Source organism: Coregonus lavaretus, assembly GCF_964263955.1.
Source record: "Coregonus lavaretus genome assembly, chromosome: 15".
In the NCBI taxonomy this organism is placed as follows: domain Eukaryota; kingdom Metazoa; phylum Chordata; class Actinopteri; order Salmoniformes; family Salmonidae; genus Coregonus; species Coregonus lavaretus.
Window position 1 is genome coordinate 44783497 of NC_140002.1, and position 23397 is coordinate 44806893.

At 45.1% G+C, this 23397-nt stretch overlaps 1 protein-coding gene across 1 annotated transcript in view; it reads left to right on the forward strand.

Annotated features, from left to right (window-relative positions):
- The window catches only part of col23a1b (collagen type XXIII alpha 1 chain b), a 152954-nt gene that overhangs the window by 96472 nt on the left and 33085 nt on the right, over positions 1-23397 (forward strand). Inside the window, exons 5-9 of the mRNA XM_084178060.1 lie at positions 6995-7021; positions 8551-8577; positions 8773-8799; positions 12826-12852; positions 18821-18937. Coding sequence (XP_084034186.1) covers positions 6995-7021; positions 8551-8577; positions 8773-8799; positions 12826-12852; positions 18821-18937 — 225 coding nt within the window. The remainder of the gene's footprint in view (positions 1-6994; positions 7022-8550; positions 8578-8772; positions 8800-12825; positions 12853-18820; positions 18938-23397) is intronic.

The following is a 23397-nucleotide window of genomic DNA, read 5'->3' on the forward strand; positions in this document are numbered from 1 at the left end:
CCCCTCTCAATCAGAAAGATTTCTGGCTCCCAGGTGTATTTTATACAGGTAACAATCTGAGATTAGGAGCACACTCTTAAAAGGGAGTGCTCCTAATCTCAGTTTGTTACCTGTATAAAAGACACCTGTCCACAGAAGCAATCAATCAATCAGATTCCAAACTCTCCACCATGGCCAAGACCAAAGAGCTCTCCAAGGATTTTAGAGACAAAGATTGTAGACCTACACAAGGCTGGAATGGGCTACAAGACCATCGCCAAGCAGCTTGGTGAGAAGGTGACAACAGTTGGTGCGATTATTTGCAAATGGAAGAAACACAAAAGAACTGTCAGTATCCCTCGGCCTGGGGCTCCATGCAAGATCTCACCTCGTGGAGTTGCAATGATCATGAGAACGGTGAGGAATCAGCCCAAAACTACACGGGAGTATCTTGTCAATGATCTCAAGGCAGCTGGGACCATAGTCACCAAGAAAACAATTGGTAACACACTATGCCGTGAAGGACTGAAATCCTGCAGCGCCCGCAAGGTCCCCCTGCTCAAGAAAGCACATATACATGCCCGTCTGAAGTTTGCCAATGAACATCTGAATGATTCAGAGGAGAACTGGGTGAAAGTGTTGTGGTCAGATGAGACCTAAATGGAGCTCTTTGGCATCAACTCAACTTGCCGTGTTTGGAGGAGGAGGAATGCTGCCTATGACCCCAAGAACACCATCCCCACCGTCAAACATGGAGGTGGAAACATTATGCTTTGGGGGTGTTTTTCTGCTAAGGGGACAGGACAACTTCACCGCATCAAAGGGACGATGGACGGGGCCATGTACCGTCAAATCTTGGGTGAGAACCTCCTTCCCTCAGCCAGGGCATTGAAAATGGGTCGTGGATGGGTATTCCAGCATGACAATGACCCAAAACACACGGCCAAGGCAACAAAGGAGTGGCTCAAGAAGCACATTAAGATCCTGGAGTGGCCTAGCCAGTCTCCAGACCTTAATCCCATAGAAAATCTGTGGAGTGAGCTGAAGGTTGTCACGGTTTCGGCCGAGACTGCTCCTCCTCCTGGTTCGGGCAGGCTTCGGAGTACTAGCTGCCACCGCTCTATGTTTCGTCATTTGATTGCTTTTGTCTGTCGGTTACACCTGTGTCCATTTGTGTGTTGATTACGTGTCTTATAAGTTCCTTGTTTTGCACTAGAATGATTGTGTGTTGTTATGACTGCCACTGTGTCGGAGCTACGTGTTTGCACCCTGTTTGTTTTGTGTTTAGTGTTTACGCGTGTGCGTAATTTACCCTCGCCTCTTGGTGTATTTTGAGGTCGGGGTTTTTCTCGTAAACATTAGACTATTAAAGTCTGTTGGACTTAACCTCTGTGTCCTGCGCCTGACTCCTCCACCACATCCACATCGGTTCTAGTGACAGAACAACACACCACCATGGAGTCAGCAGGAACAGCGGCGGCACCCGAATCCCTGGAAGACTGGATCAACTACCAGGACACCATGATCCGGCAACTCGGGGCCGCCATGGACGAGGTGTCCAACACTCTGCGCCGATTGGTGAATCGAGAGGTGCCCACGCACTCTTACAACATCCCATCACCAACGGCCAGTCCTCCTCTCTCAGCACCGGAACCCAGTGGCATTCGGCTCTCGCTCCCGAGGGCATATGACGGTTCTGCAGCCGGGTGTCAGGGATTCCTCCTGCAGGTGGAACTTTACCTTGCCACCATACACCCGGCGCCCTCGGGATACGAGAGCGTCTCCGCCCTCATCTCCTGTCTATCCGGCAAGGCGTTGGAGTGGGCCAACGCCGAATGGAGGGGAATAGACGCCGCAACCATCACCTACGCGGAGTTCTCCCGCCGCTTCAGGGCTGTCTTCGATCATCCACCTGAGGGGAAAGCGGCGGGAGAGCGTCTATTCCACCTCCGACAGGGGAAGAGGAGCGCACAGGAGTTCGCACTGGAGTTCCGGACACTAGCGGCGGATGCGGGGTGGAATGAGAGGGCCCTCATCGACCACTACCGGTGTAGCCTACGAGAGGACGTTCGTCGTGAGCTGGCCTGCAGGGACAACAACCTGTCGTTCGACCAGTTGGTGGACATTTCCATCCGTCTAGACACCCTGCTGGCTACCCGCGGACATCCCGAGTGGGGGTCGTCCATTCCACCCTCCAGCACCTCCGAGCCGATTCCCATGGAGCTCGGGGGTGCTGGCGCTAGAGAGAGGAGGAGAGGGAACCCGAGGGGGGCCATCCCCTGCACCACCTGTGGTCGTGGAGGACACACCGCGGCCAGGTGCTGGGGAGGGTCTCCTGGGAGAGGTGACAACAGGCCACGCACTGGGGAGTCATTTCAGGTGAGTAGGCACCCCACTTACCCAGAGCTTTCTGTTGGTCACATGAGTATTCCTGTGAGATTTCCACAGGTGGCACCTCATTCCCAGCATAAGGCGCTAGTAGATTCAGGCGCAGCTGGGAACTTTATTGATCGGGCATTTTGTTGTAGGTTAGGAATTCCCCTTCGGCCGGTAGAAGCTCCATTTCCTGTCCACGCATTAGACAGCCGGCCGTTGGGGTCGGGCCTGATCAGGGAGGTCACAGCACCACTGACGATGACGACGCAGGGGGGTCATGAGGAGATCATTCAGTTTTATCTGATTGACTCTCCTGCGTACCCCGTGGTGTTGGGCCTTCCCTGGTTAAGCACCCATGATCCTACCATAGCGTGGCAACAGAGGGCTCTTATGGAGTGGTCTGCCCAGTGTGTAGGGAGATGTCTAGGTGTTTCCGTAGGGGCGACATCGGTAGAGAGTCCGAACCAAGTGCCCGCACTGCGCATTCCCCCTGAGTATGAGGATTTAGCACTCGTGTTTAGCAAATCGAGGGCAACACGGCTACCTCCTCATAGACAAGGGGACTGTGCGATAAATCTCCAGACAGGAGCGGCTCTTCCACGGAGTCGTGTGTATCCCCTGTCTCAAGAGGAAACAGCGGCTATGGAGACTTACATAGCCGAGTCCTTGGCACAGGGATACATACGGTCCTCCACTTCCCCGGTCTCCTCGAGTTTCTTCTTTGTGAAGAAGAAGGACGGGGGATTGCGCCCGTGTATTGATTACCGTAGTCTCAATCAGATCACAGTTAAATACAGTTACCCACTTCCACTGATTGCGACGATGACGGAATCATTACGCGGAGCGCGGTTCTTCACAAAGTTGGATCTCAGGAGCGCGTACAATCTGGTGCGCATTAGGGAGGGGGATGAATGGAAAACAGCATTTAGCACCACCTCGGGTCATTACGAGTATCTCGTCATGCCATACGGGTTAATGAATGCTCCTTCAGTCTTCCAATCCTTTGTTGACGAGATTTTCCGGGACATGCATGGGCAGGGTGTAGTAGTTTACATCGACGACATCCTAGTGTATTCTTCTACACGAGCCGAGCATGTAGCCCAGGTGCGCCGAGTGTTGAGAAGACTGTTGGAGCATGACTTGTATGTCAAGGCAGAGAAATGCCTGTTCTTCCAGGAGTCCGTCTCCTTTTTGGGTTATCGGTTGTCCGCGTCTGGTGTGGAGATAGAGGTAGACCGGGTATCGGCCGTGCGTAATTGGCAAACTCCAACCACTGTAAAAGAGGTGCAGCAGTTCTTGGGTTTTGCTAATTACTACCGGAGGTTTATTCGGGGTTTTGGACAGGTTGCAGCTCCCATTACGTCCCTGCTAAAGGGGGGTCCGGTTCGTTTGCAGTGGTCGGCTGAGGCGGACAGGGCATTTGTCAAACTAAAGAACCTGTTCACCTCGGCTCCTGTGCTGGCGCATCCGGATCCCTCTTTACCATTCCAAGTAGAGGTAGACGCGTCCGAGACCGGTATTGGGGCAGTTCTGTCACAACGGTCCGGCACGCCACCTAAACTCCGCCCCTGTGCGTTCTACTCCAAGAAGCTCAGCTCGGCGGAGCGCAACTATGATGTTGGGGACAGGGAGCTGTTAGCCGTAGTCCAGGCCCTAAAGGTGTGGAGGCATTGGCTTGAGGGGGCTCAACACCCTTTCCTCATTCTGACTGATCACCGTAACCTGGAGTACATCCGGGCAGCTAGGAGATTGAACCCTCGTCAGGCTAGGTGGAACATGTTCCTAACCCGGTTTGTTTTTAAGATCACATACATCCCTGGGTCCCAGAATGGTAAGGCAGACGCCCTGTCCCGGCGGTATGACACAGAGGAGAGGTCCAACGAGCCTACTTCCATATTGCCAGAGTCTTATTTGGTGGCTCCGGTGGTATGGGAGGTCGATGCGGAAATCGAGCGGGCACTGCGTACCGACCCTACTCCCCCCGAGTGTCCTGTGGGGCGGACGTACGTTCCGCTCGAGATTCGTGATCGACTTATTTATTGGGCTCATACATCACCCTCCTCTGGACATCCAGGTATTGGCCGGACCGTGCACTGTCTTAGCATGAAATACTGGTGGCCAACGTTAGCTAGGGATGTGAGGGTTTATGTCTCCTCCTGCTCGGTGTGTGCCCAGTGTAAGGCGCCTAGACATTTGCCCAGGGGTAAGCTACATCCCCTGCCCGTTCCACAACGACCATGGTCCCACCTATCGGTGGATTTCGTAACCGACCTACCCCCCTCCCAGGGGAATACCACCATTTTGGTCGTTGTGGATCGGTTTTCCAAGGCCTGTCGTCTCCTTCCCATGCCGGGTCTCCCTACTGCCTTACCAACCGCTGAGGCCCTATTTACCCATGTGTTCCGGCACTATGGGGTCCCCGAGGATATAGTGTCTGACCGAGGTCCCCAGTTCACCTCCAGAGTTTGGGGGGCGTTCATGGAACGGTTGGGGGTCTCGGTAAGCCTTACCTCGGGGTATCACCCAGAGAGCAATGGGCAGGTGGAACGTGTCAACCAGGATGTGGGTAGGTTTTTGAGGTCCTATTGCCGGGACCGGCCGGAGGAGTGGTCTAGGTTCATCCCCTGGGCAGAGATGGCCCAGAACTCTCTCCGCCACTCCTCCACCAATTTAACACCTTTCCAGTGTGTTTTAGGTTATCAGCCGGTCCTGGCACCATGGCACGAGAGCCAGATCGAGGCCCCTGCGGTGGACGAGTGGATTCGGCGCTCGGAGGAGACGTGGGACGCTGCCCATGTCCATCTGCAGCGTGCCATCCGTCAACAAAAGGCGAGCGCCGATCGCCACCGCAGTGAGGGACCGGTGTACGCACCGGAAGATCGAGTCTGGCTCTCGACTCGAAACCTGCCCCTCCGCCTGCCCTGCCGGAAGATGGGTCGGCGGTTTGTGGGGCCCTTCAAAGTCCTGAGAAGATTGAACGAGGTGTGTTACAGGTTACAACTGCCTATAGAGTATAAGAATATTAACCCCTCGTTCCATGTGTCTCTTCTCAGGCCGGTGGTAGCTGGCCCACTCCAAGAAGATGAGATAGGAGAGACCCCTCCGCCCCCTTTGGACATCGAGGGGGCCCCGGCGTACAGGGTCCGGACCATCTTGGACTCGAGGCGCCGGATGAGTGGTCTCCAGTATCTCGTGGAGTGGGAGGGGTACGGTCCGGAGGAACGGTGCTGGGTGCCCAGGAGGGACATACTCGATCCATCCCTCCTGACTGAGTTTCACCGTGGGCATCCCACGCGCCCGGGTCCGCGTCCTCCTGGCCGTCCCCGAGGCCGGGGTCGGCGCACGGCTGGAGCCGCGCGTCAAGGGGGGGGTACTGTCACGGTTTCGGCCGAGACTGCTCCTCCTCCTGGTTCGGGCAGGCTTCGGTGTTCGCCGTCCCCGGAGTACTAGCTGCCACCGCTCTATGTTTCGTCATTTGATTGCTTTTGTCTGTCGGTTACACCTGTGTCCATTTGTGTGTTGATTACGTGTCTTATAAGTTCCTTGTTTTGCACTAGAATGATTGTGTGTTGTTATGACTGCCACTGTGTCGGAGCTACGTGTTTGCACCCTGTTTGTTTTGTGTTTAGTGTTTACGCGTGTGCGTAATTTTCCCTCGCCTCTTGGTGTATTTTGAGGTCGGGGTTTTTCTCGTAAACATTAGACTATTAAAGTCTGTTGGACTTAACCTCTGTGTCCTGCGCCTGACTCCTCCACCACATCCACATCGGTTCTAGTGACAAAGGTTCGAGTTGCCAAACGTCAGCCTCGAAACCTTAAAGACTTGGAGAAGATCTGCTAAGAGGAGTGGGACAAAATCCCTCCTGAGATGTGTGCAAACCTGGTGGCCAACTTTACAAGAAACGTCTGACCTCTGTGATTGCCAACAAGGGTTTTGCCACCATGTACTAAGTCATGTTTTGCAGAGTGGTCAAATACTTATTTCCCTCATTAACATGCAAATAAATTAATAACATTTTTGACATGCGTTTTTCTTGATTTTTTGTTGTTGTTATTCTGTCTCTCACTGTTCAAATAAACCTACCATTAAATTATAGACTGATAATTTCTTTGTCAGTGGGCAAACGTACAAAATCAGCAGGGGATCAAATACTTTTTTCCCTCACTGTATATCTCTGATCTTTTATCTCGCTACGAGCCAGGACACAGCCTGAGATCCTCTGGCAGGGCACTGTTGACCATTCCAAAATCTAGGTTGAAAACGAAAGGAGACCAGGCATTTGCCATTAGGGCCCCTAGACTTTGGAATGGTCAACAGGCTTGCAGATTAAGTTCCCTTTTTTTTATCCCTGCTGAAGACACACTTTCATAAAGATGCTTTAAATGTTTGATTTCAACTTATAATTTGAATTAGCTATCTTTTAAAAATCTCCTTTATCCTGTCTGTTTCTTTGTTAGTACTTTTATTTGATTATTTTATGATGTGATGCACTTCGTTATTTGTATCGAAAACCGCTATAGAAATATAGTTATTATTATTATTATTAAGGGCCCAGCATTAAGTGAGATTGTTTAAAAGCATGTTAATTTTAACCTTCAATTATATTATCTTATCTAGTGTTCTGTATAATCCTAACAGGGCACGCCTGGACGGGATGGTTACCCGGTAAATGTCACTCTAATTCTCTTTTCTGAGCAAATGTTATATTATTTTAATACTCTAAACCCGCATAATATGTTACTCATTGTGTTATTCATTGTGTTACTCATATGTTATTCATTGTGTATCTATTATTAGTTTTATTATTACGTGTTTTACTTTTCAATTATTTCTCTATTGTCATTCTCGCTGCATTGTTGGGAAGGGCCCGTAAGTAAGCGTTTCACTGTTAGTCTACACCCGTTGTTTACGAAGCATGTGACAAATAAGATTTGATTTGATATGACCTAGAATATGATATTCCCTAACCTAGAGTCCCAGACTAGGGCTCTCCAATCCTGTTCCTGGAGAGCTACTGTCCTATAGGTTTTTTCTCCAACCCAAGGTGTTACTAAACTGATTCAGCTTATCAACCAGCTAATTATTAGAATCAGGTGCGCTAGATTAGGGTTGGAGAGATAACCTACAGGACGGTAGCTCTCCAGGAACAGAATTGGAGAGCCCTGTCCTAGACTATGGTTATCTTCCCTTATGGCTCCAGTTGAGTTGTTCCGCTATTGTGTGTAGTCACCTGCACTTCTCCTGGACCATAAGAGAGTGCCATCTACTTGATACATCAGGAAAAGCTCTCTTTTGCAATTCAAACAAGTCTACTGACTGCATCTCTACAAGTTTCTCCTCAAGGACAGAATTCATTTATGGTGCTGTAACTTATCAACCTCTCAGGAACTTAAAAGGTGTTATTTTGTGGTCTCAAGCTGTCTCACATTTGGTTGTGTGTGTTGAGGTCTTAATAACATCAAATGGTTAATTCGCCCGGGGAGCAGTTGTTGTTTGGGATTAACTGCCTTGCTCAAGGGCAGAACGGAAGATTTTTCCAGAGGGGTTTGGCTAATGCGAAAGACACATTTCGGTTGAATGCATTCAGTTGTGCAACTGACTAGATATCCCCTTTACCTTCCCTTTCCCTTCTACTCAGACAAAGGTTTAAGACAGTTGTTCTGACAGTAGGTCCAGATGGGTTGGGTTGCATGTGTTGGCAGCCCACATGCTTACTTAAGATCAACAGGGAAATGCACAAACCTGTAAAGTTGCTCCAATAATAACTGGGATGTGAGTCCAAACTCTGTGTTCATGACCGAACCACATGTGGGCCCAGTTGGACTCACAGTTCCCCCTACAGTATTCACAGAATAGTTGATGTACCTCTCTTTCGCTTAAAATCCTTGCATCTTCATCCGTCTTTTTCACCCCACTGGCTGTGGAATATTATAATAGTTATTTGTACAAACTTCAAGAGCATTTCAGCACCTGTGTAGCAATGGACAGCGACCTACATAATGGCTTTGCGATACAGTGAACATGGACTCTAGACTGACTGGATTTGTACCTATGTTTGTCTATGGCCTGCTTAATCGTTGGCCAGCTGTGTGCCCAATTGATCTGATATTTTTGCTACCAAAACTTGCATATACTGTACATAACCGTGTTTATCTTTAACATATGTATTTTTGATAAATGTTTCTGTATTCTAGGGCCCACTTGGAATGGATGGGAAGCCTGTAAGTACCCATGTTCATCATCTTAATGTTGTGATATGGTGCTGATGTTCAGCTCACAGTGCACTTTATACAGTACAGCTCTATTCAATGATGTGTTAATTTCATTACCGTGAACATTTTATGCGTTCTACTTTTGCTATGTATGACTTGTGATGTAATCATTCTGTGATTTAAACGTTGTCTTCCCATATACAGGGTGCTCCTGGTCCCATGGGAAGCCAGGTATGTATGATAATCATCTTATCTGTGTCGTGGTAATAATTCTAATCAAAGGAGAGACTTTTAGATTTCCTCAAAACAATTTAGCTTTATTAATTACTGCAGTAATGGAGTTAGTCAGTAACCACCTTGGAGGCAATCACTGAGAACTCAGAAGTCTGTTAAACTCCCAGTTTTGGATGATCAAACACCAAGGTGTCTAATTATAAGCAGATGTGATGTAGCAGAGCTGAATATCTGCCAAAACACGATACCATACCATACGATACTATATACTTTATTTTTTCCATTTACATGAAAATTCATTTTGTAAAGTCAGCATACAATTACACAAAAACAATGCACAATACTACATGCAATTCGGAAAACACTACATTTTTACATTGACATTTGAGTAATTTAGCAGACACTCTTATCCAGAGCGACTTGCAGTAGTGAGTGCATACATTTTCGTACTGGTCCCCTGTGGGAATCGAACCCACAACACTGGCGTTGCAAACGCCATGCTCTACCAACTGAGCCACACGGGACTAACACTACAAATAGTTAATGCACACATATTCACAGTCCCTGCGTCCTATTGGGCCTACATCTGTCCTATGTCCCACTGTTCAGCAGCCTGATTGGCTGCCTGAATGAAATGAACACTCCTCTATTCTCCACCGGTCAGCTCATTATCAGCACCCTCTGGTTAGGGGAGACCTTTTAGCTTTGATTCACCTTGGCAAAGCTGTGCTCCTAGTCTGGAAAGGCCTATCCGTTCATCAGTGTGCTATATGAGCCCCTGAAGGCAGGCAGCCCTGAAGGCAGCCCTGTGCATATGCCTGTGTCTATGTCCAAGGGTCCACAGCGGGCTGGTCTGCTACATGGTAGGAGAGGTGGGAACAATGTCACACACAATAATAAATGGGGTGTGTCTTGACTGAAGTGAGCTTCTTTCAAAAGTACCCTTTTCTTAGAAGATGATCTGATTTATTACCTTGTTCTGAAGGCACTTATACACGATCTTAATGTTTTCGATAATCGTGAGGCCTCTGCTTTTCAACACTTTCCCTGCACCTCATTAAGAATTTGCAATTACGATTGATGGACTAAATGTAACACAGAAACGCACCATAATCTTAAGACTTACAGTGCATTCGTATTCAGACCCCTTGACTTTTTCCACATTTTGTTACGTTACAGCCTTATTCTAAAATGGATTAAATCATTTTTCCCCCTCATCATTCTACACACAACACGTCATAATGACAAAGCAAAAACAGGTTTTTAGAAAATTCTGCAAATGTATAACAAATTAAAACGTAAATATCACATTTACATACAGTGCTATGAAAAAGTATTTGTCCCCTTTCTAATTTTCTCTACTTTTGCATATTTGTGATACTGAATGTTATCAGATCTTCAACCAAAACCTAATATTAGATAAAGGGAACATAAGTGGACAAATAACACAACAATTACATATTTATTTCATTTATTTCATAAACAAAGTTATGCAACACCCAGTTCCCCTGTGTGAAAAAGTAATTGCCCCCTTACACTCAATAACTGGTTGTGCCACCTTTAGCTGCAATGACTCCAACCAAATGCTTCCTGTAGTTGTTGAGCGGTCTCTTACGTCGCTGTGGAGGAATTTTGACCCACTCTTCCATGCAGAACTGCTTTAACTCAGTGACGTGTTGGTTTTCAAGCATGAACTGCTCGTTTCAAGTCCTGCCACAACATCTCAATTGGGATTAGGTCTGGACTTTGACTAGGCCATTCCAAAACTTCAAATTTGTTGCTTTTTAGCAATTATCATGTAGACTTGATTGTGTGTTTTGGATCATTGTCTTGCTGCATGACCCAGCTGCGCTTCAGCTTCAGCTCACAGACGGATGGTCTGACATTCTCCTGTAGAATTCTCTGATACAGAGCAGAATTCATGGTTCCTTCTATTAAGGCAAGTCGTCCAGGTCCTGAGGCAGCAAAGCATCCCCAAACCATCGCACCACCACCACCATGCTTGACCTTTGGTATGATGTTCTTACTGTGGAATGCAGAGTTTGGTTTTCGCCAGGCATTACTGGAACCATGTCGTCCAAAAAGTTATACTTTTGAATCATCTGTCCATAGAAAGTTCTTCCAAGAGTCTTGATGATCATCCAGGTGCTTTTTGGCAAACTTGAGTCAACTTTTTGGACGAGATGGGTCCCATTATGCCTGGCGAAAACCAAACACTGCATTCCACAGTAAGAACATCATACCAAAGGTCAAACATGGTGATGGTGGTGTGATGGTTTGGGGATGCTTTGCTGCCTCAGGACCTGGACGACTTGGGTCGTTGTCCTGTTGGAAGGTGAACCTTCGCCCCAGTCCTGGGATTAAGCGCTCTGGAGCAGGTTTTCATCAAGGATCTCTCTGTACTTTGCGCTGTTCATCTTTCCCTCGATCCTGGCTAGTCTCCCAGTCCCTGCCGCTGAAAAACATCCCCACAGCATGATGCTGCCACTAACATGCTTTACCGTAGGGATGATGCCAGGTTTCCTCCAGACATAATGCTTGGCATTCAGGCCAAAGAGTTCAATCTTGGTTTCATCAGACCAGAGAATCTTGTTTCTCATGGTCTGAGAGTCATTTAGGTGTCTTTTGGCAAACTCCAAGCAGGCTGTCATGTGCCTTTTACTGAGGAGTGGCTTCCATCTGGCCACTCTACCATAAAGGCCTGATTGATGGAGTGCTGTGGAGATGGTTGTCCTTCTGGAAGGTTCTCCCATCTCCACAGAGCAACTCTGGAGCTCTGTCAGAGTGACCATCGGGTTCTTGGTCACCTCCCTGACCAAGGCCCTTCTCCCCCGATTTCTCAGTTTGGCAGGGCGGCCAGCTCTAGGACGAGTCTTGGTGGTTCCAAACTTCTTCCATTTAAGAATGATGGAGGCCACTGTGTTCTTGGGGACCTTGAATGCTGCAGAAATGTGTTGGTACCCTTCCCCAGATCTGTGCCTCAATACAATCCTGTCTTGGAGCTCAGCGGAAAATTCCTTCGACCTCATGGTTTGGTTTTTGCTCTGACATGCACTGTCAACTGTGGGACCTTATATAGACAGGTGTGTGCCTTTCCAAATTATGTCCAATCAATTGAAATGTACCATAGGTGGACTCCAATCAAGTTGTAGAAACATCTCAAGGATGATCAATGGAAACAGGATGCACCTGAGCTCAATTTTGAGTCTCATAGCAAAGGGTCTGAATACTTATGTAAATAAGGTATTTTGGTTTTTATTTTTAATACATTTGCAACAATTTCTAAAAACCTGTTTTCTCTTTTTCACTATGGGGTATTGTGTGTAGATTGATGAGTAAAAACATTAATTTAATCCATTTTAGTATAAGGCTGTAACGTAACAACATTTGGAAAAAGGGATGGGGTCTGAATACTTTCCGAATGCAATTTAAAATGGCATGCATCCCCATCAATTATGTGTACTATATACATAGCAAAAAAGGTTGCAAGACCTGTGTAAAGATGTACTGTATACGTTGCGTGTGGAGAGAGTATGGGTGTTGAGGCTCCTGTTATCTGACAGTATAGTGAAACGCAACAGCAGCTGCCTAACGCTCCAACACCAGTTACATCACTCTGACACTGACGTCTATATACTGCATCTGTGTTAGGGTTATTAAACACCTGTGTCCATTCATTCGCAAAGCTCATGTTAGCAGATATCCTTCATGGCAATCTAAACACACTCTAAGAAGGCCTCATGCGGATACCTCATCACAGAATTAATTGCAATCACGAGATTCTGTAGAGTGTAACCCGTTGAGGCCTAAACTCATATGTCCTCCACCCATTGTAAGAGAGGGAGAGTTAATCAGTGAAGAAAAGCTGTGTCCCTCAAACCCACACAACCCTGAACCCTTCAAGACGTAGAAGGCCTGGCTTTCATTTGGGTCTTTACAGGGAAAGTGAAAGTATCTTGGAAGGAATGAGTTTTGTCAGCGGTCATCACAGTCCATTATTTCCTTTTTCTCCTCTATTGTCAGGGACTGCCTGGGCCAAAAGGAGACAAGGTATGACAAAATACACCTTTTCTATAGTACAATTAGTCTTATAGAAAAGCTACTTTTTTTTGTTTTTTTACCCCCTTTTCGATCTTGTCTCATCACTGCAACTCCCCAACGGACTTGGGAGGCGAAGGTCAAGTCATGCGTCCTCCGAAACATGACCCGCCAAACCACGCTTCTTAACACCTGCCCGCTTAACCCGGAAGTCAGCCGCACCAATGTGTTGGAGGAAACACCGTTCAACTGACGACCGAGGTCAGCCTGCAGGCGCCCGACCCGCCACAAGGAGTCACTAGAGCATGATGAGCCAAGTAAAGCCCCCCTGGCCAAACCCTCCCCCAACCCAGACGACGCTGGGCCAATTGTGCGCTGCCCTATGGGACTCACGATCACGGCCGGTTGTTACGGTTGCCGAGTTCATATTAATTAATATCCCACAAGGCTTAACGCCTCTGACTCAGCAACTCAAAGAAGTAAAACTTCAATTTCCCTTGACCACCAAGTCAAAATGTTTAGTTCTATGTCTCAAAATAAATATGTGTACATCTGAATTAAATGTAGGAAGCAATCAAATTTCAATCAACTTTCCACCTATACCTGTTTTAAACGTCTTCAACTACCATAAAAATACTTTAAACAGCGGAAGCAATTCACACAATTTTCTGGATTCATGTAAAATTACTTTTCTAGTCTAGTGCAATTAATAAAGTTATAATAAAATGTTAAACATGAAATGGAAAGATATTCTCGAAGCATGATTGTAACTTGCTTTGTACCTTTGATATACCTGTCGTGTACTTTGATCATCCATATTGTTCTCAAATTTTCCTGTTTTCTCTAGGGATATCAAGGAGATATGGGGCCCAGGGTGAGAGAGTTAAACATGTCATATATATACACTGAGTGTACAAAACATTAGGACCAATTGCTCTTTCCATGACATAGACTGACCAGGTGAAAGCTATGATCCCTTATTGATGTCACCTGTTAAATCCACTTCAATCAGTGTAGATGAAGGGGAGGAGACAGGTTAAAGAAGGATTTTTAAGCCTTGAGACATTTGAGACATGTATGTGTGCCATTCAGAGGGTGAATGGGCAAGAAAAAATATTTAAGTGCCGTTGAACAGGGTATGGTATTAAGTGCCAGGCACACTGGTTTGAGTGTCAAGAACTGCAATGCTGCCGGGTTTTTCACGCTCAACAGTTTGCCATGTGTATCAAGAATGGTCCACCACCCAAAGAACATCCAGCCAACTTGACACAATTGTGGGAAGCATTGGAGTCAACATGGGCCAGCATCCCTGTGGAACGCTTTCAACACCTTGTAGAGTCCATGCCATGACAAATTGAGGCTGTTCTGGGGGCAAAGGGGGTGCAACTCAATACAAGAAGGTGTTTCTAATGTTTTGTACACTCACTGTATATTATCTATTATCATTCACCAGCACACCAGAATTCTACCAGCTCCACTCTCTCAGGTCAAATACAATGCTTATACGCTCCCGCCACACACCCTCTTCCTTTGTTTAACCCACAGTTTATTCTGTCTACCACATTATAGGGAGAAATACGGATCAGGAATCCTGAAAGAAAAAAGTATTTTATATAACATCTGAACCTATCGTAACCTGATAGGTCAACCCTACTGACTCCCCTGTAACCCACAGCCTAACACACTTCTATTAGAAACAGGTGGCCTGGGCTGGCCTATTAAATGATTATTGCCTTGTTATAGTATTTAAGCCCCAACGGAAGGGCATTCTGGGGCACTGCTGTTCACTGGGCAAATAAGTCTAGTTCTCAAAAGAAAGACCTGGTTACCAGGTGTCCGTGTTAAGACAAAAACATATTTTTTCTTGCACTGCGAGAATGCACTTTGGAGTCATGAAGTCAACGAAACAATTTGTATTGTGAGAAACAAAAAGAGCGCATCTGCAGATCTCTCTGCTCAGGGTGTTGTCTTTGATTTATCTCGGAAACATGGCAACCTGTTTTAATTGAACCAGTTCCTAAGCATATAAGGCATGGATTCGCTTGACTGTTAAATGTGCCCCTCCTTTTAACACCAAGTTTTAGGATCTGTCTTAGACAGTCTGTTTAGTTGCTTGGCTAAGTTATCATTGCAACATCCCATGAGCTGAACTTTCTGATTGGGAAGAAGAAATAGGGGCATGTGTAAATCACCCAGTGAACAGCAGCTTGGCAGGAGTACATGACCCTGGAAGTATACTATTCCAGCTGTTTGGGTCCCCTGACCTTGGAAGTTAATTAAAGCTAGAGCAGCGTGAGCCCAGGTCGATGTCTGACCCATTGGGCACTAGTCTCCCAGCCATGTTCAAATATCTCTATCAAGAAGCAATTGGTTCACAATCAGTCACTCTTTGCTATTAAGATATTATACACATTAGCTCATTTTTACATTGGATTGTTGAGGCAGATGCATTCCTGTCATTCTCAACCCTCTTATTCTGCCTCAAAGTTGATTCTGGCCTGGTTTCCACTTGAGTTCATTTTTACTAGTCTGCACTCCAAAGGGCTTATTTATGGCTACGTACTTTGTAGTTATCAATATTACATTTTACTCATTTAGCAGACGCTCTTATCCAGAGCAACTTACAGTTAGTGAGTGCATACATTATCATTATTATTATTATATAATTTTTTTTCATACCCCCCGTGGGAATCGAACCCACAACCCTGGCGTGCAAACGCCATGCTCTACCAACTGAGCTACATCCCTGCCGGCCATTCCCTCCCCTACCCTAGACGATGCTGGGCCAATTGTGCGCCGCACCATGGGTCTCCCCGTGGTGCGAACCAGGATCTCTAGTGGCACAGCTAGCACTGCGATGCAGTGCCTTAGACCACTGCGCCACTCGGGAGGTTAGAATATAAAATATCAATTTGATATTTGAGAAAGCAGAGGGAAGATGTGAATTACACCAGGAAGAATATGGTTTTAGCCTCTAAACCCACTGCAATTCATGTTGACCACAGCTCTAACACAATCATGGACAAGACTGCCAGAATCTCTCTATGGATGGTTGATATTCATATGAAGTCAATCAGCCACAAGACAACTAGGCCTCTATTGTTTGAGGATTGAAACCAGACAGAATGGCTATTGTCTTTGTATGCTCTAGTCAGTTATCGTTAAGTGGCTTTACACATGCTGGAACTGTGCCAAGACAGGATTTTTGTGCTTACTAACAGATGGATCAATAACCTCAATTCCATCCCTTCACCCCCTCTGTTGTCTATCACCCTACTCACCCTTGTCTTTCATTATCCCCCTCTTACCCAACCCTCCTCCATCCTTATGCTCCTTTCCAACACTGTCCAAACCTCACATCAGGGACTCCCTGCACTCATGGGCTCTGCAGGTCTGCCCAGTAATCAGATTCTCACAGTCAAGGTTTGTCCCACCCCCCTCTCTCTCTCTCTCGACCGGGTCCTCTGAGTCTCCATCCAGCCTTGCCGTTCCCTTCCTTTATTCTCCTTCTCCCTCTCTTCTTCTGTTAAGCCTGTAGAGAATACTAGTTACTGACTCTCTGTTTAACCTCTCTCTTACATTCTTTATGTTTGTTTTTCTTTCACTGTGTCTCTGGTGGCGTCCCTCTCTCCCTTTCTCTCTGGAGTCAGATGGTCTTCCCACGCTTCGACCACGGCTTTCTCTCTGGCGACCAGCACACTTTTCAGAAACGCCTCCTGAAGGTAGAGCTAGTCGCATCTCAGCCTTCAAGCTGGCTTCTCACCCTCTCTTCTTCTATCACTTTCTCTCACTCTTTTACATCTCACACATGTACATACAGTGGGGGAAAAAAGTATTTAGTCAGCCACCAATTGTGCAAGTTCTCCCACTTAAAAAGATGAGAGAGGCCTGTAATTTTCATCATAGGTACACGTCAACTATGACAGACAAATTGAGGAAAAAAAATCCAGAAAATCACATTGTAGGATTTTTAATGAATTTATTTGCAAATTATGGTGGAAAATAAGTATTTGGTCACCTACAAACAAGCAAGATTTCTGGCTCTCACAGACCTGTAACTTCTTCTTTAAGAGGCTCCTCTGTCCTCCACTCGTTACCTGTATTAATGGCACCTGTTTGAACTTGTTATCAGTATAAAAGACACCTGTCCACAACCTCAAACAGTCACACTCCAAACTCCACTATGGCCAAGACCAAAGAGCTGTCAAAGGACACCAGAAACAAAATTGTAGACCTGCACCAGGCTGGGAAGACTGAATCTGCAATAGGTAAGCAGCTTGTTTTGAAGAAATCAACTGTGGGAGCAATTATTAGGAAATGGAAGACATACAAGACCACTGATAATCTCCCTCGATCTGGGGCTCCACGCAAGATCTCACCCCGTGAGGTCAAAATGATCACAAGAACGGTGAGCAAAAATCCCAGAACCATACGGGGGGACCTAGTGAATGACCTGCAGAGAGCTGGGACCAAAGTAACAAAGCCTACCATCAGTAACACACTACGCCGCCAGGGACTCAAATCCTGCAGTGCTAGACGTGTCCCCCTGCTTAAGCCAGTACATGTCCAGGCCCGTCTGAAGTTTGCTAGAGTGCATCCAGAAGAGGATTGGGAGAATGTCATATGGTCAGATGAAACCAAAATATAACTTTTTGGTAAAACCTCAACTCGTCGTGTTTGGAGGACAAAGAATGCTGAGTTGCATCCAAAGAACACCATACCTACTGTGAAGCATGGGAGTGAAAACATCAGACTTTGGGGCTGTTTTTCTGCAAAGGGACCAGGACGACTGATCCGTGTAAAGGAAAGAATGAATGGGGCAATGTATCGTGAGATTTTGAGTGAAAACCTCCTTCCATCAGCAAGGGCATTGAAGATGAAACGTGGCTGGGTCTTTCAGCATGACAATGATCCCAAACACACTGCCCGGGCAACGAAGGAGTGGCTTTGTAAGAAGCATTTCAAGGTCCTGGAGTCTCCAGATCTCAACCCCATAGAAAATCTTTGGAGGGAGTTGAAAGTCCGTGTTGCCCAGCGACAGCCCCAAAACATCACTGCTCTAGAGGAGATCTGCATGGAGGAATGGGCCAAAATACCAGCAACAGTGTGTGAAAACCTTGTGAAGACTTACAGAAAACGTTTGACCTGTGTCATTGCCAACAAAGGGTATATAACAAAGTATTGAGAAACTTATGTTATTGACCAAATACTTATTTTCCACCATAATTTGCAAATAAATTCATAAAAAATCCTACAATGTGATTTTCAGGATTTTTTTTCTCATTTTGTCTGTCATAGTTGACGTGTACCTATGATGAAAATTACAGGCCTCTCTCATCTTTTTAAGTGGGAGAACTTGCACAATTGGTGGCTGACTAAATACTTTTTTTCCCCACTGTATGTTATTGGCCTCCAGCATTTTTTGGTTTGCCGCTCTGCCACTTCTTTCCATATGTCTGCTTCAAATTTGAGAGAAAATGAGTGGGAAAATAAATTATGTCTTTTTGGAAAGTGAGTTTGAATAAATTACATTGTTTGTGGATGATAATTTGGTGGAAAGAATGCCAGTCAGAACTACGGTAATTGGAGAACAAGAATAGCTTGTTGTTTACTTGACAAAATAAATTGCTGTTAAAATGACTGTGTTAAACATCTTGTTTTGAGTAAAACCACATCAGGCATTCAACAGTATTCTAGAGTGAATAATATGCATAGCAGCAGTTTAAGCCTTGCTTTAACACTTTGACATTGGCAAGGATAGTTGGCAGCAAACGCCAGACACTTTGTGAAAAGAGGCTAATGCCAGACAAGTTTTTAATTAACTGTACAGAACATTGATCAAAGTTAAGATGTTGAAAGTGGTTCAAGAACTTGTCTGGGGTGTGACAATACAATTATTCTGCAATTTGTTTTGATTGATAATACTGTGGGAATTGGGATTATTACCTCATCTCATACGTCTCTCTCCATGCCTATACAGGGTGACCAGGGTCAGGCTGGCCTTCCCGGCCCCCCGGGGCCCCCTGGATCACCAGGTCCTAGAGGACCATCTGGGAACACAGGGAAGGATGGGCCCAGAGGTCACCCTGGGGAGCAGGTAAGACAGCCCCTCTCTCATCCATGTCACTACAGTCATCAGTCCGAAGAGGACTGGCCACCACTCTTCCTAGGTTCCTGCCTTCTAGGGAGTTTTTCCTCACCACTGTGCTTCTGCCTTTGCATTGCTTGCTCTTTGGGGTTTTAGGCTGCGTATCTGTAAAGCACATTGTAACACATGCTGATGTCTAAAGGGCTTAAAAAATCAATTTGATTAATTGATTTATCTCACTCCCCGCTGAAAAAAAAACAGCATAAACTAGCATGGTCTGGAGACCAGACTTCGTTGTGTTTTCACTGGAGACCAGCCTACATTGTGTTTTCGCTGGAGACCAGCCTTCGTTGAATTTTAGACACATAAGCTGGCCACCAGCATACCAGTATATGCTGGTCATCCGCAAAACCAGCATCAAGTCACATTATGCTGGCTTGCAACGTGATGTCTAATCCTATTGAAATCCAGCCTAACTGGGGATATCAACAAATTTGAATTTGTATTCACCACAATCTGCATTCAGAATGACTGCCAGGGTTAGAAAGATGAATAAATGAGACTACCTAAACCATCTAAACTGGAACAACCATTTCAGTAACGGGTGCAATAAGTCCAACTAACAGATTAGATTAGTTTAGAAAAATCTATGCTATTTATCTTTGTGTAGCATGAAAGGTGAAATAAATACAATTTTATAAATGTCTAGTAGTTATGTCTAGATTATTTTGGGAAGTTCTGGATAGTATACAGATACTATAAACAGGCTCCATTGTGGGACCACAATTGCTTTGCAGCATGTTCAGGATTTCTTTCAAAAGCAAGTCAGTATACCGAATAAACTAGATATCCTAAATAGTGTTGTGTTTGCATTGGGTCAAATAGGCTATACAGCACTAACTCAACCAGCCAGGAGTACCTGTAGGTGACGATGGGGGAGAGTGGCTGATCAATTGTTTCATCCAGGAGATAGGTTTCATCTCAGCAGTTCCAGCATGTGTAAAGCCACTTAACCATAACTGACTAGAGCATTCAAAGACAATAGCCATAGAAAAAAATAATTATTAAAAATGCACAAAAAAATTACCATAAATCCAGAACAGGTCTACACAATATGTTCAGGGTAACATCCATGAACGTGTGGTAGCATTAGCCAGCCCTAAACCAGATAACACTATCATAACAACATGGTATGGGGCAGAGAGAAAATGTGCTCTTTTAGAGCTAATTATCAGTAAAAATACTACAAAAAATTATAATGGCTTATGACATGTTTGTTCCCAGGTTTGAGACCAGGAAAACAGATAATGTTTCCTGTAAAACTGGAGAAATGATGAGACAAGAGAAAGTTTCAGGAAAAGATCTCTCAATAGAATTTCATGAACATATGTGTCAAGGGTCAATTATCTGGTTTTTCTACATTGCTTTATAGAAAAATATAAATTCACATACTTGCATATCCTATGTTCAGTCTCTTTAACTGTACATATAGCTATTGCTATTCAATGAATTAGTATCTGTACCAAAATAATGGCTATTCACTTACAAAGGGTATGCTATCTTGTATATATGTTTTTCCAACACATCTCAACAGGTTACCCACTGTAGTAATGTAAACATAAATGTTACCCAATGCTTCACGATCGACCACAATGACCCCCACTAGCCCTGCTAACAGTAAAATACATTTATACATTAACAGCTAAGCATATAGACCTGTGTGAAGCTAGTGACAATAATGATTAGCCACAAGTGGAATTTTCGTTTTGCCCTCAAAATAAAAGTCCCCCATTGAAAGTGATTGAAACTGAAACAAATATTGGAATCATGACATATTTGGACTAGATAATGCTAAACAAGGTCGAAATGTTGTTATATAAATTCAACATAAGACAATAATTAGTTAATTTTACAAATAAATAAAAATCTGTTGAAATCCCACTGTTGCTGTATTAGACTTTAGAATTGCATTGGGAGCATACTTAAATGCACTGTACAGCCTTATCAATGGACCTTGGGTCCATGAAATGGGGGTATCCACCTACATGCACAGATTACACTTCTAAAGAGTTTACACAAATATTAGCGTCCTAGCTCATATAAGGGAACTTTAACTGTGGGAAATCGCCTCACTATACAGCCTATTGTGTGTATTGACATTCATATTGCAATGTACAGCCTTACTTATGGCTCTTGGTCCATAAATATTAGCTACGATGCTAAATTTAGTGAAACCCACAGATTACAATACTGAAGAGTTTACACAGAGTAGGCTGATACCGATGGATCTTGGGTCCACGAAATGGGGTAAGGCTGTACATTGCAATATGAATGTTCTGTACATAGTAGGTTGACTGGTGAGCTTAATGTGGCTCATTTCACACCGGTTTCAGAGTCCCGCAATTAGTGCTACGACGCTAATATTTTTTGAAAACTCTTCACAGTTGTGTTCTGTGGGTGTCACCGAGTAGGCTGATACCCCAATTCATGGACCCAAGAACTATAAGTACGTCTGTAAAGTGCATATAAGTCTCCCCCAATGCAATTCTAAAGTCTAATACAGCCACGGTGCGATTTCAATAGATTTGTACTTTGTTTGTTGACAAATTAACTAATTATTGTCTTTTGTGGAATTTATATAACAACATTCTGAACTTGTTCAGCATTATCTAGAGCAAATATGGCATGATTCCACAATTTGTATCAGTTTGAATCACTTTCAACTTTTATTTTGAAGGCGAAATGCAAATTCCACCAGTGTGGCTAATCCTTATTGTGGCTAGCTTCACACAGGTAGCATATAGCTAGTGCTAAACTAGCGCTTAGCATGACGCTAGCTAGCGAACTTTCGAACCATGTATCATCTGCATATACAGTGCATTCGGAAAGAATTCAGATCCCTTGACCTTTTCCACATTTTGTTACGTTACAGCCTTATTCTAAAATGGATTACATTGGGGTTTTTCCACATCAATCTACACACAATACCCCATAATGACGAAGCAAAAACAGGTTTTCAATTTTTTTTGCAAACTTATTAAAAATTAAATACTGATATCACATTTACGTAAGTATTCAGACCCTTTACTCAGTGCTTTGGAAGCTATTAAAGCCATGAGTCTTCTGGGGTATGACGCTACAGGCTTGGCACACCTGTATTTGGGGAGTTTCTCTCATTATTTTCTGCAGATCCTCTCAAGCTCTGTCAGGTTGGATGGGGAGTGTCGCTGCACAGCTATTTTCAGGTCTCTCCAGAGATGTTCGATCAGGTTCAAGTCCGGGCTCTGGCTGGGCCACTCAAGGACATTCAGAGATTTGTCCAGAAGCCACTCCTGCGTTGTCTTGGCTGTGTGCTTAGGGTTGTTGTCCTGTTGGAAGGTGAACCTTTGCCGCAGTCTGAGGTCCTGAGCGCTCTGGAGCAGGTTTTCATCAAGGATCTCTCTGTACTTTGCTCCGTTAATCTTACCCTCGATCCTGACTAGTCTCCCAGTCCCTGCCGCAATCCCCACAGCATGATACTGCCACCACCATGCTTCACCATGCTCAACACAATCCTGTCTCGGAGCTCTACAGACAATTCCTTCGACCTCATGGCTTGGTTTTTGCTATGACATGCACTGTACAACTGTGGGACCTTACTGTGCCTTCTGAAAATATTTAGACCCCTTGACTTTTTCCGCATTGTTACGTTACAGCCTTATTATAAGATTGATTAAATAAAGAAATCCTCAGCAATCGAAACACATTAACCCATAATGACGAAGCAAAAACAGGTTTTTACATTTTTTTAAAAATGTATTAAACCTAAAAAACTGAAATACATTATTTAAATAAGTATTCAGACCCTTTGCTATGAGACTCGAAATTAAGCTCAGGTGCATCTTGTGGTAAATTAAATTGATTGGACATGATTTGGAAGGGCACATACCTGTCTATATAAGGTCCCACAGTTGATAGTGCATATCTGAGCAAAACCAAGCCATGAGGTTGAAGGAATTGTCCGTAGACAGGATTGTGTCGAGGCACAGATCCGTGGAAGGGTGCCAAAACATTTCTGCAGCATTGAAGGTCCCCAAGAACACAGTGGCCTCCATCTTTCTTAAATGGAAGAAGTTTGGAACCACCAAGAATCTTCGTAGAGCTGGGCGCCCGGTCAAACTGAGCAATCGGGGGAGAAGGGCCTTGGTCTGGGAGGTGACCAAGAACCCGATGGTCACTCTGACAGAGCTCTGGAGTTGCTCTGTGGAGATGGGAGAACCTTCCAGAAGGACAACCATCTCTGAAGAACTCCACCAATCAGGCCTTTATGGTAGAGTGGCCAGACGGAAGCCACTCCTCAGTAAAAGGCACATGACAGCCTGCTTGGAGTTTGCCAAAAGGCACCTAAAGACTATCAGACCATGAGAAACAAGATTCTCTGGTCTGATGAAACCAAGATTGAACTCTTTGGCCTGAATACCAGGTGTCAT